Genomic DNA, 16,989 nt, shown 5'->3' on the forward strand with positions numbered 1-16,989 from the left:
GTGTGATGGAGAATGAGTGTGTGTGATGGAGTATGTGTGTGGAATAGAGAATGAGTGTGTGTGTGATGGAGTATATGTGTGTGATGGAGTATATGTGTGTGATGGAGAATGAGTGTGTGTGATGGAGTATGTGTGTGATGGAGGATATGGGTGTGACGGAGAATGAGTGTGTGCGTGATGGAGTGTGTGTGATGGAGTATATGTGTGTGATAGAGAATGAGTGTGTGTGTGATGGAGTGTGTGTGTGTTCTGAATCTGCTGTGATGGTCTGAATGCTTTGTTCAATTGTAGCACTACACCTGTATGCAGAATACTTCATTTAACACACACTTGACCCCGTACTAGCCCTGACTCTGCTGTTATCTTCTTTATTGAGGACAAATGTACTTACTATGACTGTGATGTGTGGTTGTCTCTCCTAGCTGTCATAAGATGAATGCACTAACTGTACATCTCTCTGGATAAGAGTGTCTGCTAAATGACTAAAATGTAAATGTACTTTTTTCTCTCCATCTCTTTTCTCTCTGTCTCTCCCTCTCTTCTCTCTGTGTCAGGTTTTGCCTGTAGTTGCGGTCCCCAGTACACTGGGGGGCGCTGTGAGACTGAGATCACAGCATGCGTTCCCAACCCCTGCCACAACAGCGGTGTGTGCAAAGCCATCGGCAATGCTTTCCTCTGCAGCTGCAGGAGAGGTTTCAAGGGCATCACGTGAGTTACTATCACACTAATGATCACACTGTAAACATACAGTGTACACGCCAACACACTCCTGTCCTGAACCCATGGAGTTGACTGTCTCAGACACACAGAATAGAACACCCTTTAACACACACAGAGAGACACATAAACACCCACCTTTTAAATTAGCTGTTTGTTTTAACCAGTTCAGCTTCCTACTGGCCCAAGTAGTGGAAATAATATATTGCATGTCATAAATAACATCACTGTGAATGCAATACCTCATCATTTACACTGGGTGGCAGTATATACCAGCTCTTCTCTACAGTGATAGGCAGATGAGTAGAATTTATATTTTTTATTTAACCTTTATAGCATGTCAGTTAAGAAAAAATTCTTATTTACAATGACGGCCTACCCAGGCCAAACCCTAACCCGGACGACGCTGGGCCAATTGTGCACTGCCCTATGGGACTCCCAATCACAGTTGGTTGTGATACAGACTGGAATCGAACCAGGGTCTGTAGTGACACCTCTAGCACTGAGATGCAGTGCCTAAGACTCGGGAGAGGCAGAGCCCCCAAGCTGCCTGCAGCCTGTAAGATTCACTCAGAGTTGAAAGATAAAAAAAATATGACATTTCATTCTGCTTGTCTCCTTCTCTCCAGGGGTTTAGGGGTGTTCCACTGTGCTACATTACAATATCTAATGCCTCAGAAATCAAGGCTACAGGCAGTCTTAATGAGGATGAGCTACAGTCACAAGCTCACTAATTAATGCACTTATACGCTTTTATTACTTGCTGAAACACACACACACACACACACACACACACACACACACACACACACACACACACACACACACACACACACACACACACACATACACACACGCCAGCAGCTTGTTCCATCATCAAAGCCATTTTAATTTCAGATGAGAAAGATCAGGAAAGTCAACCTCAGCGTGTTGGTTATTTGATTGTGAACATATGAGACTAGTGTTGTTTTTCAATATGCATACTACCGTGCTCCACACCCTCATGCTCCGAGTGCATTCTCTGACCGCGTTCTCTTGAGTACGTTCTTGTGAGAACGAAAGTGTGAAGAACACATAAAACATTTCATTTGAGAAGGACTCACACTCCCCTCTACTGTATTACCTCACGCTGCATCTCCCCCTACTGTATTACCTCACACTGCATCTCCCCCTACTGTATTACCTCACACTGCATCTCCCCCTACTGTATTACCTCACACTGCATCTCCCCCTACTGTATTACCTCACACTGCATCTCCCCCTACTGTATTACCTCACACTCCCCCTACTTTATTACCTCACGCTGCATCTCCCCCTACTGTATTACCTCCCACTCCCCCTACTGTATTACCTCATGCTGCATCTCCCCCTACTGTATTACCTCACGCTGCATCTCCCCCTACTGTATTACCTCATGCTGCATCTCCCCCTACTGCATTACCTCATGCTGCATCTCCCCCTACTGTATTACCTCATGCTGCATCTCCCCCTACTTTATTACCTCACGCTGCATCTCCCCCTACTGTATTACCTCCCACTCCCCCTACTGTATTACCTCATGCTGCATCTCCCCCTACTGTATTACCCATTGCTGCATCTCCCCCTACTGCATTACCTCATGCTGCATCTCCCCCTACTGTATTACCTCATGCTGCATCTCCCCCTACTTTATTACCTCACGCTGCATCTCCCCCTACTGTATTACCTCCCACTCCCCCTACTGTATTACCTCATGCTGCATCTCCCCCTACTGTATTACCCATTGCTGCATCTCCCCCTACTGCATTACCTCATGCTGCATCTCCCCCTACTGTATTACCTCATGCTGCATCCTCCCCCTACTTTATTACCTCACGCTGCATCTCCCCCTACTGTATTACCTCATGCTGCATCTCCCCCTACTGTATTACCTCATGCTGCATCTCCCCCTACTTTATTACCTCATGCTGCATCTCCCCCTACTGTATTACCTCACGCTGCATCTCCCCCTACTGTATTACCTCATGCTGCATCTCCCCCTACTGTATTACCTCATGCTGCATCTCCCCCTACTGTATTACCTCATGCTGCATCTCCCCCTACTGTATTACCTCACACTCCCCCTACTTTATTACCTCACGATGTATCTCCCCCTACTGTATTACCTCACGATGCATCTCCCCCTACTGTATTACCTCACACTCCCCCTACTTTATTACCTCATGCTGCATCTCCCCCTACTGTATTACCTCATGCTGCATCTCCCCCTACTTTATTACCTCATGCTGCATCTCCCCCTACTGTATTACCTCATGCTGCATCTCCCCCTACTGTATTACCTCACGCTGCATCTCCCCCTACTGTATTACCTCACGCTGCATCTCCCCCTACTGTATTACCTCATGCTGCATCTCCCCCTACTTTATTACCTCATGCTGCATCTCCCCCTACTGCATTACCTCACACTCCCCCTACTTTATTACCTCACAATGTATCTCCCCCTACTGTATTACCTCATGCTGCATCTCCCCCTACTGTATTACCTCATGCTGCATCTCCCCCTACTGTATTACCTCACACTCCCCCTACTGTATTACCTCATGCTGCATCTCCCCCTACTGTATTACCTCACACTCCCCCTACTTTATTACCTCACGATGCATCTCCCCCTACTGTATTACCTCACACTCCCCCTACTTTATTACCTCATGCTGCATCTCCCCCTACTGTATTACCTCATGCTGCATCTCCCCCTACTGTATTACCTCACGCTGCATCTCCCCCTACTGTATTACCTCACGCTGCATCTCCCCCTACTGTATTACCTCACACTCCCCCTACTTTATTACCTCACGATGTATCTCCCCCTACTGTATTACCTCACGATGCATCTCCCCCTACTGTATTACTTCACACTCCCCCTACTTTATTACCTCACAATGTATCTCCCCCTACTGTATTACCTCACGATGCATCTCCCCCTACTGTATTACCTCACACTCCCCCTACTTTATTACCTCATGCTGCATCTCCCCCTACTGTATTACCTCATGCTGCATCTCCCCCTACTGTATTACCTCACACTGCATCTCCCCCTACTGTATTACCTCACACTCCCCCTACTTTATTACCTCACGATGTATCTCCCCCTACTGTATTACCTCACGATGCATCTCCCCCTACTGTATTACCTCACACTCCCCCTACTTTATTACCTCACGATGTATCTCCCCCTACTGTATTACCTCACGCTGCATCTCCCCCTACTGTATTACCTCACACTCCCCCTACTTTATTACCTCACGATGTATCTCCCCCTACTGTATTACCTCATGCTGCACCTCCCCCTACTGTATTACCTCACGATGTATCTCCCCATTCACTGAACCTTCTTCCAGCCACGACAATGACAACAACAATGACGAAACAAGATATACACAAAGCAAATGTTTTACTTCATAATTATCAGCTAGATTTGTGAATCGTAATAATCTAGCTTGCTAGCTAGTTAAAAAGGCAAAAATTACGTAAAACTAATATTATGCAAGATAGATGTCCATTCTTCGTGGGTAGCTAGCTAACAATTCTTTGTGGCTATCTGGCTAGCTAACAGTACTAGTAGCTAGTCAGTTAGCCCTGTTTACTTATTATGGGCTTGCTATATACGGTACGTAGGCAGGTAAACATGCAAAAATTAACACAGCATGTATTTATTAACGTATCAAGATAAAATATTGTAGTCAGGCAACATATGAGATGTGAATAGGCAACATTTCATACCGAAGTCAGAGTGTATTTTCTCTTCAGCCATTGCTTCATTTTTTACGTGGTTGCGTCATATTTCTTTGCATACTTTCCGTTGAAGCTTCAAATATATACGAACGGAGTATGCATTCGAGAAGTGCCCTCCATGCTCCCTTTCGCATACTTTGATATGGACTCATACTCCAACCCTCCCATGCTCCAATTTTCATGCTCGGAGCACGGTAGTTTGCATTTTGAGAAACACCCTGGGAGTCCCTGAGCTGTCCTCTATCACCCTCTCTACATCTCTCTCCTCCCACCTCCAAATGAAAGGAGAGTCTTGATCAGTTTTAGTCAGGCAATTATTAAATGTCCCACAAACTATCTGTGACAGTTTGTTTTAAGTGCCAACTGAAGTGACAGAGGTTTAGATATATTGATACCTACCTCAAGTTTTTGGAGTGTATAGACTATCCAAACGAATTACCAAGCAAAGTTCTCCTCTCATCCCTCTCTCGTCTTCCTTCTCTCCCTCCCCTCCTCCCTTCACCCTCTCCAGGTGCGAGGAAGACATAAACGAGTGTGAGCGGGGCGGAGCCATGGGCGGCGAAGCAGAATGTGAGAACGGCGGTGTGTGTGTCAACACGCATGGCTCGTTCTACTGCAACTGTACGGCGGGCTTCGTGGGCCAGCGCTGTGGCCTGCGGCCCGTGGTGGTACCAGACATGCAGGCTGGACACTCCATGGTGGGGAAAGAAGAACTGATTGGCATTGCTGTTGTCCTCTTCGTCATCGTCACCCTAATCATCCTCTTCATCGCCTTCCGTAAGAAGGTATTTGTATTGTGTTGCTTAATTATTATTGTGTGTTTTTATTTTACGATGAAATATTTAAATTGTATCAAATAATTCAGCCTTTGTTGCTTTTACAAATGTAGGATCTTAAGTTGATCACCCTGTCCTGCGATGTAGTACATTTAAAACTTGTATTGTATTTAAGGTTTAAAAAGGCTTCTGAAGTTTCTAATTTCCACAGAAATAGCAGACTTGATTTTCCCATAAAAAATGTATCAACACCTACAATAATACCCATTAATTCATATTTCCTGTTGCTGCAGGATTATTTTCCTGACTCAGAAACTGGCTCAAATTAAGATCCTACATCTTTAATCCTATATATTGTTTTACAAGAAATAGCAGAAATGTATTTTGTCTCCAGGTGTTCCAGAAGAACTACTCCCGTAACAACTTGACGCTGGTCCAAGATCCAGCAACAGCAGCTCTGTTAAACAAGGCCAACGGGGTTCAGTTCAAGACCCTGCGCTGCACGCCGGGAGACCCCTTGAACCTGTACGCCGAAGCGGGGCTGTGCGCCACGGTGATAGGTGGTGGAGCTGGGATGCTTGGCCCGCCCCAGGTACCTGTGAGGCCCATGGCATACACACCCTGTTTCCAAGGCGATCCGCGGTCCACGCTGGAGAAGATGGCGGACGGGAGAGGCGTGGAACACACTGAGATGAGCACCTTCCACCCAGAGTCACCCAGGATTCTGGGAGGCACGGCGCGGAGGGGGGTGGTGGTGTGTAGCGTGGCGCCCAACCTGCCACCTGTCTCACCCTGTCGTTCTGACTGTGACTCCATCCACAAGAGCCCCTGGGACAGCGACGAGGGTCAGTGTGTGTGGGTGGGGGGACATAGTTATGTATTAGTGTGATGTGTTTGAACCTGTTTGTGTGTGGTACAGTCTTTGTTCATGCGTGTTTGTGGTGTCTTGTGTGTGTGTATTCATGCGTACTGTATATTCAAATGTCCGTTTGTGTGATTGAGTATCCCTCCAAGTGATTCTCTTTTCCAGGAACCCTTGAGGGGTAGTGCATTGTTGTCCCATTTCCATATTCATTCATATTCATGTTACACAGAACTACACTCAGAGAGCATCGCATTCAGTTTATCAAGACCATCCTAATTATGAGCTGGCTTTGATTCCCAAATCAAAAGTCTGTGTTTCTGTGTGTGTGTGTCTGTGTCTGTGTGTGTGTGCGTGGTACATCTAACTCTCGATGCCAGCATTGTTGTCACTGGAGCCAAAGTGTGTGTGTGTGATTTGTGCCACAACAAAGACAGCCCTGGTACTAACGTGCCTGTTCTTCAGTGACTAACCTCACTGAGGGCCAACTCTCCCTGGCCTGCTCCCACCGCCCTCAGACGCCCTGACCTTTAACCTCTGACCTCTCCCTGCAGGTAAAATGGTAGATATGGGTGAAGAGATGACCTGTTTCTCAGGGAGCAACAAGGGCAGCAACTCTGAGGTCCAATCACTGAGCTCCTTCCACTCCGACTCCTGCGACGACAACAGTAAGACATGCCCCTCCTTTCTCATGCCTCTTTCTGGCCACACCCATAGCGACAGTGAGCTAGTCTGCCGTCCGGTCTGATAGCAACACTTAACTTAGTCTTGTTTTCCCCAAACCTCCTATCATTACCCGTTGGTGTCGGCAGATTCAGAGGTAGCAGATACTGTATTTAAAAGCAATATGGCTGAAGCTCCCTAAAGCACATCGGATGAGGTCGCGCCATCGCCATATTGCGTCAGTAACAGTTCATTTAGATCTGCGAACACCTAAGAGATAGGGGACTAGGGGAGGAGTCGAGGGGGTGTGATGTTAGGCCATTAAAAGAGAGATGCTGTGATTAACAATAACTAAGGGAACCCCGGAATTTACAGTGTTAGTTGTTTCCTAACACCCTCTCTCCAACAGATGCATTTACTCCTGCTGTGTTCTAAAAGAAACAAATGATATCCAGTGTGTTAGTTTATTTGTCCTCAATTTTATTGTTTGATTTATGTGTTTCATATAATCTGTTCATGTTCATTCTTGGAGGTTTTTTTTCGCGTTTTTTAATCCAGTTATTTTAATGAATTGTTTTTTTTCCCCATACCTGTCAGACTGTTGTTTTCATTTGGAAGTGACAGTGTGACAGTGTGTTAGTTTATTTCCATGCCTGTCAGATTGTTGTTTTCATTTGGAAGTGACAGTGTGACAGTGTGACAGTGTGTTAGTTTATTTCCATACCTGTCAGATTGTTGTTTTCATTTGGAAGTGACAGTGTGACAGTGTGTTAGTTTATTTCCATACCTGTCAGATTGTTGTTTTCATTTGGATGTGACAGTGTGACAGTGTGTTAGTTTATTTCCATGCCTGTCAGACTGTTGTTTTCATTTGGAAGTGACAGTGTGACAGTGTGTTAGTTTATTTCCATGCCTGTCAGATTGTTGTTTTCATTTGGAAGTGACAGTGTGTTAGTTTATTTCCATGCCTGTCAGATTGTTGTTTTCATTTGGAAGTGACAGTGTGACAGTGTGACAGTGTGTTAGTTTATTTCCATACCTGTCAGATTGTTGTTTTCATTTGGAAGTGACAGTGTGACAGTGTGTTAGTTTATTTCCATACCTGTCAGATTGTTGTTTTCATTTGGATGTGACAGTGTGACAGTGTGTTAGTTTATTTCCATGCCTGTCAGACTGTTGTTTTCATTTGGAAGTGACAGTGTGACAGTGTGTTAGTTTATTTCCATGCCTGTCAGATTGTTGTTTTCATTTGGAAGTGACAGTGTGTTAGTTTATTTCCATGCCTGTCAGATTGTTGTTTTCATTTGGAAGTGACAGTGTGACAGTGTGACAGTGTGTTAGTTTATTTCCATACCTGTCAGATTGTTGTTTTCATTTGGAAGTGACAGTGTGACAGTGTGTTAGTTTATTTCCATACCTGTCAGATTGTTGTTTTCATTTGGAAGTGACAGTGTGACAGTGTGTTAGTTTATTTCCATACCTGTCAGATTGTTGTTTTCATTTGGAAGTGACAGTGTGACAGTGTGAGAGTGTGTTAGTTTATTTCCATACCTGTCAGATTGTTGTTTTCATTTGGAAGTGACAGTGTGACAGTGTGTTAGTTTATTTCCATACCTGTCAGATTGTTGTTTTCATTTGGAAGTGACAGTGTGACAGTGTGAGAGTGTGTTAGTTTATTTCCATACCTGTCAGATTGTTGTTTTCATTTGGAAGTGACAGTGTGACAGTGTGTTAGATTATTTCCATACCTGTCAGATTGTTGTTTTCATTTGGAAGTGACAGTGTGACAGTGTGACAGTGTGCACACAGACAGACATCTGACATAAGAGGATTAATACTGTGCTTCCATCCACACAGCTGTGTTGTGTTTGTTAACTTGTCATTGTTTCATCATCACGCATTCAAGCACATGTTGTTCTTTCCCATGTCTTTCAATGGTTGTAGTCGTTGATATTGCAGTTCCAATTGTTGGCAGAAGCCAGTTCGGGTTTTAGGTGGTTGTTAATGTGTTGTGTTATATTGTGCTGTGTTGTTTTTGTTATTGTTATGGAACTTGTGCTTTGTTTTTGTGGCGTTTTGGTATTGGGGAAAAGTCAGTAGTAGTTATTTTTACTTAGAGAGTTAGCCTATAAATGGTTGTTTCTTGATCAACATGGATCACTCAGGTCATTCTGCAAAAATCACTGACATCCACATGGTGAATCTATATAATCATAGTGTGTTGCTACTATGTACTAGACTACATAGCTGAAATGCAATGTTGACATATCAACATTGTTGCTTCATTCATTCATAATTAATGGAACCACTTCACTGTCAAGATGATCACATTTCACATAACATCTGACTCTGATATTAGCCAATCAGGCCACAGAACAATCTGAATCAGTTCAGCTGACAGCTCCAGTGGATGTGATGTCATTATTATGTTCATTCCATTTCATTTCTCCATTTGGTTGTTATTTTTATTTTTATCTGATTTTCATTGAATATCTTCAAAACATAATTTTACAGTCTAGCTCTCGTTTCTCTGAGCACAGCCCTACCTCATGTATACATATGTCAATTGGAGTGTGTGTTGGTACAAGTGTGTGTGTGTGTGTACTGGGGATACTCGCCAATACTTGGATGAGCAAATGCACAAAGATTCTGTGTTAGTCCCGTCCTACACTCTTAGAAAAAAAGGTTCCTAAAGGGTTCTTTGGTTCTTTTCTTTTTTTTGGTTCCAGGTAGAACACTTTTTGGTTCCAGGTAGAAAGAACCCTTTTGGTTCCAGATAGAACCCTTTACACAGAGGGTTATACATGGAACCCGAAAGGGTTCTTTCTACCTGGAACCAAAAAGGGTTTTTCTAAAGGGTTCTCCTATGGGGTCAGCCAAAAACTTATTTTAGGTACTAGATAGCAAAACATTTTCTAAGAGTGTAGGTGTTCTAAGTCTGGTTCCATATGTAGCTTTTGATCAGACACCTCCCATGCTACACGTCTCTAGTGTTGATCCCATTTTCAGCCAATAGTAGCTCTGCTTCCTGGCAGCCTGTTGTCAACTTCCTGTGTCTCAAACCGTGTCTCCTCCCTCTGCTTCTCTTCAACAAGCCTCCATAGTGACCGTCATTCGACTGGTCAATGATGCAGTCGACACTATTGAAAATGAAGGTACCATGTCTCATCCATCCTTCACTCTCTCTCTATCCTTCTGACGCTCTCTTTACTTCTCCCTGCACTTATCTCTCTCTCTATGAGATGCTATGCCAATGCTCTCCATGACAATACCATGACAGTGCTGTGGTTTTAAAATCATGTACTTCAGGCATGATGTAAAATACATGGCTTGCATGTAATGTAAACTCAAAGTACACACATACTGTAGGCTTTATATTTTCAGTACACATCAAATACCTAACCCATATATTGAAGTGTCAAGCCTCAACACACACACACACACACACACACACACACACACACACACACACACACACACACACACACACACACACACACACACACACACACACACACACACACACACACACACACCAGGGGTTCATGGGGGAGGGGTCTGACAAAAAGGCAGTGGTGGAAAAAGTACCCAATTGTCATACTTGGGTAAAAGTAAAGATACCTTAATAGAAAAACACTCAAGTCAAAGTAAAGGTCCCCCAATAAAATACTACTTGAGTAAAAGTTTTAAAGTATTTGGTTTTAAATATACTTAAGTATCAAAAGTAAATGTAATTGCAAAATATATTTAAGTATCAAAAGTAAAAGTATAAATCATTTCAAATTGCTTATATTAAGCAAACCTGACAGCACAATGTTCTTTTTAAAAATGTATTTATATAAAGACAGCCAGGGGCACACTACAACACGCAGACATCATTTACAAACAAAGAAAGCATTTGTGTTTAGTGAGTCCGTCGGATCAGATGCAGTAGAAATCACCAGGGATATTCTCTTAATAAGTGTGTGAATTGGACCAGGGAAAGGGAAAATGTGTGGAGTAAAAAGTACATTCTTTTCTTTAGGAATGTAGTTGTAACGATGTGCGCTGAGAGTCAGGAAGCAAGTTCAGGGAGTGAGTGTTTTAATAAATAAACACAACATAATACAAAATAACAAACACGAACAACGCACAGACATGACACAGAAACAATAACGCCTGGGGAAGGAACCCAAGGGAGGGACATATATAGGGAAGGTAATCAGGGAAGTGATGGAGTCCAGGTGAGTCTGATGAAGCGCAGGTGTGCGTAACGATGGTGACAGGTGTGCACCATCACGAGCAGCCTGGTGAGGCTGGAGAGGGAGCACACGTGACAGTAGTGAAGTAAAGGTAGTGAAAAAATATAAGTAGTAAAGTACAGATACCCCCAAAAATGACTTAAGTAGTACTTTAAAGTATTTTTTAATAAGTACTTTACACCACTGCAAGAAGGTCAGGGCTGAATCAGTGTTACTCACAACATGTGCATTGACATATTACACATACATAAATAAACTGACATATTACACATACATAAATAAACTGACATATTACACATACATAAATAAACTGACATATTACACATACATAAATACACTGACATATTACACATACATAAATACACTGACATATTACACATACATAAATACACTCACATATTACACATACATAAATAAACTGACATATTACACATACATAAATACACTGACATATTACACATACATAAATACACTGACATATTACACATACATAAATACACTGACATATTACACATACATAAATAAACTGACATATTACACATACATAAATACACTGACATATTACACATACATAAATACACTGACATATTACACATACATAAATACACTGACATATTACACATACATAAATACACTGACATATTACACATACATAAATAAACTGACATATTACACATACATAAATACACTGACATATTACACATACATAAATACACTGACATATTACACATACATAAATAAATGGACACATTACCGATACATAAATACATTGATATATTAAACATTCGGGTGGATGGGAGTCTCAGATGGTCCGATCCTAAGCCTCGCAAACACCTGTCTGGCACCTATAACACAAACACACACACGCTAACACGCTAAAGCTCTCTTTTCTCCTCTTCTCCCACCTGACAGTGTCAGTCATGGATCAAGGTCAGAGCTACAACAGAGGTGACCCCCCCCCTTTCTCTTCATCTCACATCAATCCATCTCCTCTCTCTCTCTCTCTCTCTCTCTCTCTCTCTCTCTCTCTCTCTCTCTCTCTCTCTCTCTCTCTCTCTCTCTCTCTCTCTCTCTCTCTCTCTCTCTCTCTCTCTCTCTCTCTCTCTCTCTCTCTCTCTCTCTCTCTCTCTCTCTCTCTCTCTCTCTCTCTCTCTCTCTCTCTCTCTCTCTCTCTCTCTCTCTCTCTCTCTCCCTCTCCCTCTCCCTCTCCCTCTCTCTCTCTCTCTCCCTCTCCCTCTCTCTCTCTCACTCACTTTCTCTCTTCCTATCTCTCTCTCTTCCTCTCTCTCTCTCTCAGTCTCCGTCCCAGCTCACTGTGTTTGTGTGGTGTGTTACTCCTAAGCCCCCTGCCAACACACACACACCCCAGCATGTGTTTTCCCCAGTCACAGTGTTGTTGTGCTGACTGAGCAGCCCTGATACTTCCTTGGAGTTGGCACGTTGCCGGGGTGAAGAGGCTTCGCTCATCTCCCATGACAACCGCTCACTCTTCAATGCGCCTTGTGGCCGTTCTTCCTCAGTTTGGCCAATTTTCACTTTCACTTGCTTTTGCCTGCTGCCTGTGACATGTGATGTTTGATCTTCCCACTGCATTGCATTTGCATCCCACCTCCGAGCGTGTTGTTTTGTTGTTACTGCTTTTAATGAGTTTGTCCTCACTGACGTTGCTTTGTTGAGATTTGTTTTTTACTTTTTAGTGCTTCTCACTTTTGTTTTGTAATTTCCTTTGATGCATGTACTGTCTGTCTGTCTGTCTGTCTGTCTGTCTGTCTGTCTGTCTGTCTGTCTGTCTGTCTGTCTGTCTGTCTGTCTGTCTGTCTTTCCGTTCTTTGTTTCTGTTTTGTATTTTACAGTTTAATGCTTTGTGAAACGTTCCCTGGTTAACATGTGGAAGTATGTCAAGCTGTGATGTGTTTGTTTACGTTGAATGATCCCATCGGTCAGTCGCCTCTGATCTCTCACCATGGCTTGGCTGTTCCGAAGTGCCACCCTGTGCCACCCGGCCTCCTCCCGAACCCTGACATGCTGTGACCTTTTGACCTGTGACCCCTGACCTGACGTTCCCAGGCCTCCCTCCTGCATGTTGTGAAACCTTCAAAACACAGCTAACATGTTCACTGTACAGGATGTTCCCCGTGCTGTGGTTGACGTCTAACTGTGTTTTTGTTGTCTACAAACATGCCCGATGGACCTCTGCAGACAGACTGTAGTTGTCCACTAACATGCCCGATGGACCTCTGCAGACAGACTGTAGTTGTCCACTAACATGCCCGATGGACCTCTGCAGATTGTAACTGTCCATCGGGCATGTTGGCAGAGATTGTGTCTACTAAATGTAATCTAACTCTGTCCCTCCCTTCTCCAGCATATCACTGGGACACGTCTGACTGGATGCCCAACTCACGGCTGCCCGACATCGAGGAGGTGCCCAGTTACGAGGCCAGCGGCCTGGCAGGCCACGGAGACATGGTTGCCTCAGCCTCCCGACTGCGGGGCAGCTCTCGCCTGGGGGGCAGCGCCCGGGAACTGGATTCAGACTACTACCTCGGGGGCTACGACATCGACAGTGATTTCCCACCTCCTCATGAGGAAGAGTTCCTGACCCAGGACCAGCTCCCTCCTCCCCTCCCCACTCCCCTGGAGGAGTACCAGGAGCACCCCTACGACACCCTTCCCGCCACCCAGCCCGCCTCCAAGGAGAGCACCCTGAGTGGGAGTGGGAGCACCGGACGCCACAGGTCCCCCCGCCCACACTTCCACCCCAGCCAATACCTGCCCCCACACCAGCTGCCCCTGGGGGAGGCGGGGCAAGGTGGGCCGGGAGGGGAAGAGTTCAGCACTTTTGTGGGTAGGGCGATCATGTCAGGAGGCGGGGACATGGATGATAATGTGTCGCTGAATAGGAGGTTGTCAGTGAACGCATCATCGGCCTCGGACTTGTCAGCCCCCTGCGGTTTTGACGACTCGGAGGCGGGCGGTAGTGACTTTGACAGTATGGATGAGCTCCACCGGGGTGGGACACACACCGTAGAGATGCAGCAACAGACTGAGGTCTGAGGTCTGACTGGGCCCCACCGTGGGGTCAAGGAGAGTGGCAAGGGGAAGGGTGGGCATGAGTGCAGGACAGAGAGTGCTGGAGTAGGAAGTGGATGCTGTGTCGAGCTGTGCAGGTTGCTCTGGACTGAGTAATGAAAGATGGAGGTAGTCACTCAGAGGGGAATGATTGGTGTTTAATGGACACACTGCTAGATAGTGGCTACGTCATCAAAACACCCTAACCCTAACCACCCTAACCCTTCAACCACTGCCATTGCAAACACTAACCTCAAACCACCTCACCCATTGCAGGCTTTATCCTTAAATCACTTTTCTTCATTCCAAGCCACTACCCTTATTCATGACCCTTTAGCCACTATCCTTAAGCTAATACCAAGCCGCATGCAATGGAAAGCCATAGCCACTACCCTAGCAGTGGCCTGTGTCAAGATCAGATGAGTGTTATCCTCTTCCGTAGCGAGGAACAGAAAGCCTACCAGATATGTTGAGTAAGTATGAAAACAGGGTGAGAATGTGAATAAGAAAGATTAAGTTTTAAAAAATACAGATTTTAAGAGCCAAGTGCAGAGAAAATGGATGAGCTAGTGCAGAGAAAATGGATGAGCTAGTGCAGAGAAAATGGATGAGCTAGTGCAGAGAAAATGGATGAGCTAGTGCAGAGAAAATGGATGAGCTCGTGCAGAGAAAATGGACGAGCTAGTGCAGAGAAAATGGATGAGCTAGTGCAGAGAAAATGGATGAGCTAGTGCAGAGAAAATGGATGAGCTAGTGCAGAGAAAATGGATGAGCTCGTCCAGAGAAAATGGATGAGCTAGTGCAGAGAAAATGGACGAGCTAGTGCAGAGAAAATGGATGAGCTAGTGCAGAGAAAATGAACAAGGTAGTGAATCAAGAAAAGATGAAGAATGTTTGGTAAAAAGAAAAGAAGACTATTGTAATTGAATGGTCAGTACTGTGATATGGCCTTCTCTTTCTGCTCAAAGCAGATGTGATTGTTTTTAGCTGCACACAGCTTCCCTGTCCTACCTCTCACTATACCTGCCCACCACAGAGGCCCAAAAAGGACTTCTCCCTAACCAGGATGCGGGTGGGGGATGGGGGGGTACACACATCCACACACTGCTCATGCATAGCCTGTACAAAATTTGTGAAATAGAAATGGAAGAAGATTTTTTTGTATGATTATCCACTCTAAGAATGCCATTTGGATTGATGTGAAATATGTTTATTATTACCCCTAGTCCAAACGTCCACCCCTGAAATCATTCCTGTGACCCCATGAGAGTTTAGCCATCCTTCTGTCCCACCACATGCTAAACTGCTATCTTGCCGCTCTTCTTTTCTGTCAAGTAATTTTGCTTTAATGATGTTTTATGATCTTTATTGTTTTGCACTAGTATCTTTAGATTTTTGGTTTTGATGGTTATTACATGAAACGTGCTATATTATTGAAATCCTCCAAAGGACATTATCATGATATGTAATTCTGGCCCAGTTAAATTAGCATAATAAGCAATGAGGAATTTTTATGTTGGTCATTTTCTTTTCACTAAAGTCCCTGATTTTCAAATAGATTTGAAAAAAATGGCAATTCACATAGTTTTCTTGAGAAATGACATTTCCAAGCATGCAACCCAATGTATTTTCTTTCCCTTCCTTGTTCTCCTTCTGTCCCATGTTGTTTTACACTGAGCAGGTTTCATAGAGTCACTCCAGTATTTCCCAAAGCCATAACAGCAATAGATTGACTGGTGGATGAGGAGTAGGGTCCGTGCACAATGCAAATGCATTCTGGGAAAATAATATAATAATGTAGCATCCCATCACAACGGCCGTCACAGTGGCCAGGCACTGTTGCATCATGGGTCTTGTCAGTTGCTGTGTTCCATTTTGGTTCTGTCCGCTTAAAAAAATTATATAAACGGTCACTAACAATGGCTTATTCTAAACACATCTCTATCGCTCCAGGACAGAAGGACAGATAACAAAACAGATGAGTGTCGTATTAGACTTGGAGTTGTATTGGACTTGGAGTTGTATTGGACTTGGAGTTCTATTGTAATATAATATACCTGATCCAGTCGGGCAAGATTTTTTTGTAAAAGATGTAAGTTTGTGTTAAAATCTTTGTACAGTGTACATAGATATCTGGGTTGTTAAAATGCTGATTTTGTAGATATTGAATTGCAATCCTGACCACCTTTCTTTAAGTTTCTTATTTTTGTTCGATGTGAATGTGGACAATAAGAGACCATGATAAATCAGTCATTTAACCTCATCTCCCCTCCTCTGTTGGCCTTTCGCCTAAAGTATTATTTTATTGTTTCATTAACTTTTGCTTTAAAACATAAAAAGCCTTTCAATAGACTAGTTAGAACTTGCATTGTATTAAATGCACAAAACCTGCTTTAAATTACATCCCGGTGTTTTTTCTTTTTGTTTAAAATCCTCTGGTTTCTGTTTCTTTTCAATGATTTTAGGTAGTATTGAAATATGTCTAATCTAACTGCAGCAATTGAGTGTACAGAATTAGTTATTTTTTAACTGCTTTTTTGTTTTTTAAATCAATGCTGAAAATAAATAAGGTTATTGATCAAACAAAGACTAATTTCGTCCTTAATGCAATGGAAAAGGTTTGCCTATGATGTTACAGAATGGACTAAACTTGATTAACTGTAAAAGGTTATCCTATGATGTTACAGAATGGACTAAACTTGATTAACTGTAAAAGGTTTGCAAGGTAACTTGTTTGCAAGGTAAATTGGTATGATTACAGATCACTTATTGTCCTAAAGCCCTTAAACTCAACTGTGGACCTCAAAGCCAGTTCCACTGCATTTTTTTATTTTCCCCCTCTAATCAGGGACCAATTTAGAACAGAAAACCGTAGGTAGACCAAAAT

The 16,989-nt window shown here is 43.6% G+C and overlaps 1 protein-coding gene across 4 annotated transcripts in view; it reads left to right on the forward strand.

Annotated features, from left to right (window-relative positions):
* The window catches only part of fat3a (FAT atypical cadherin 3a), a 357,931-nt gene extending 341,246 nt beyond the window's left edge, over positions 1-16,685 (forward strand). For 3 of the 4 annotated variants that reach the window (XM_029773664.1, XM_029773663.1, XM_029773665.1), the window contains 7 exons: positions 555-708; positions 5,000-5,273; positions 5,659-6,109; positions 6,681-6,794; positions 9,885-9,944; positions 11,943-11,978; positions 13,396-16,685. In XM_029773664.1, the coding sequence (XP_029629524.1) occupies positions 555-708; positions 5,000-5,273; positions 5,659-6,109; positions 6,681-6,794; positions 9,885-9,944; positions 11,943-11,978; positions 13,396-14,087 (1,781 nt within the window). In that variant the 3' untranslated portion in view covers positions 14,088-16,685. The remainder of the gene's footprint in view (positions 1-554; positions 709-4,999; positions 5,274-5,658; positions 6,110-6,680; positions 6,795-9,884; positions 9,945-11,942; positions 11,979-13,395) is intronic. The other variant, XM_029773666.1, reaches the window with a different exon arrangement.
* The last annotated feature ends 304 nt before the right edge of the window (positions 16,686-16,989 follow it).

This window comes from Salmo trutta, chromosome 13, assembly GCF_901001165.1.
Source record: "Salmo trutta chromosome 13, fSalTru1.1, whole genome shotgun sequence".
Taxonomy (NCBI): domain Eukaryota; kingdom Metazoa; phylum Chordata; class Actinopteri; order Salmoniformes; family Salmonidae; genus Salmo; species Salmo trutta.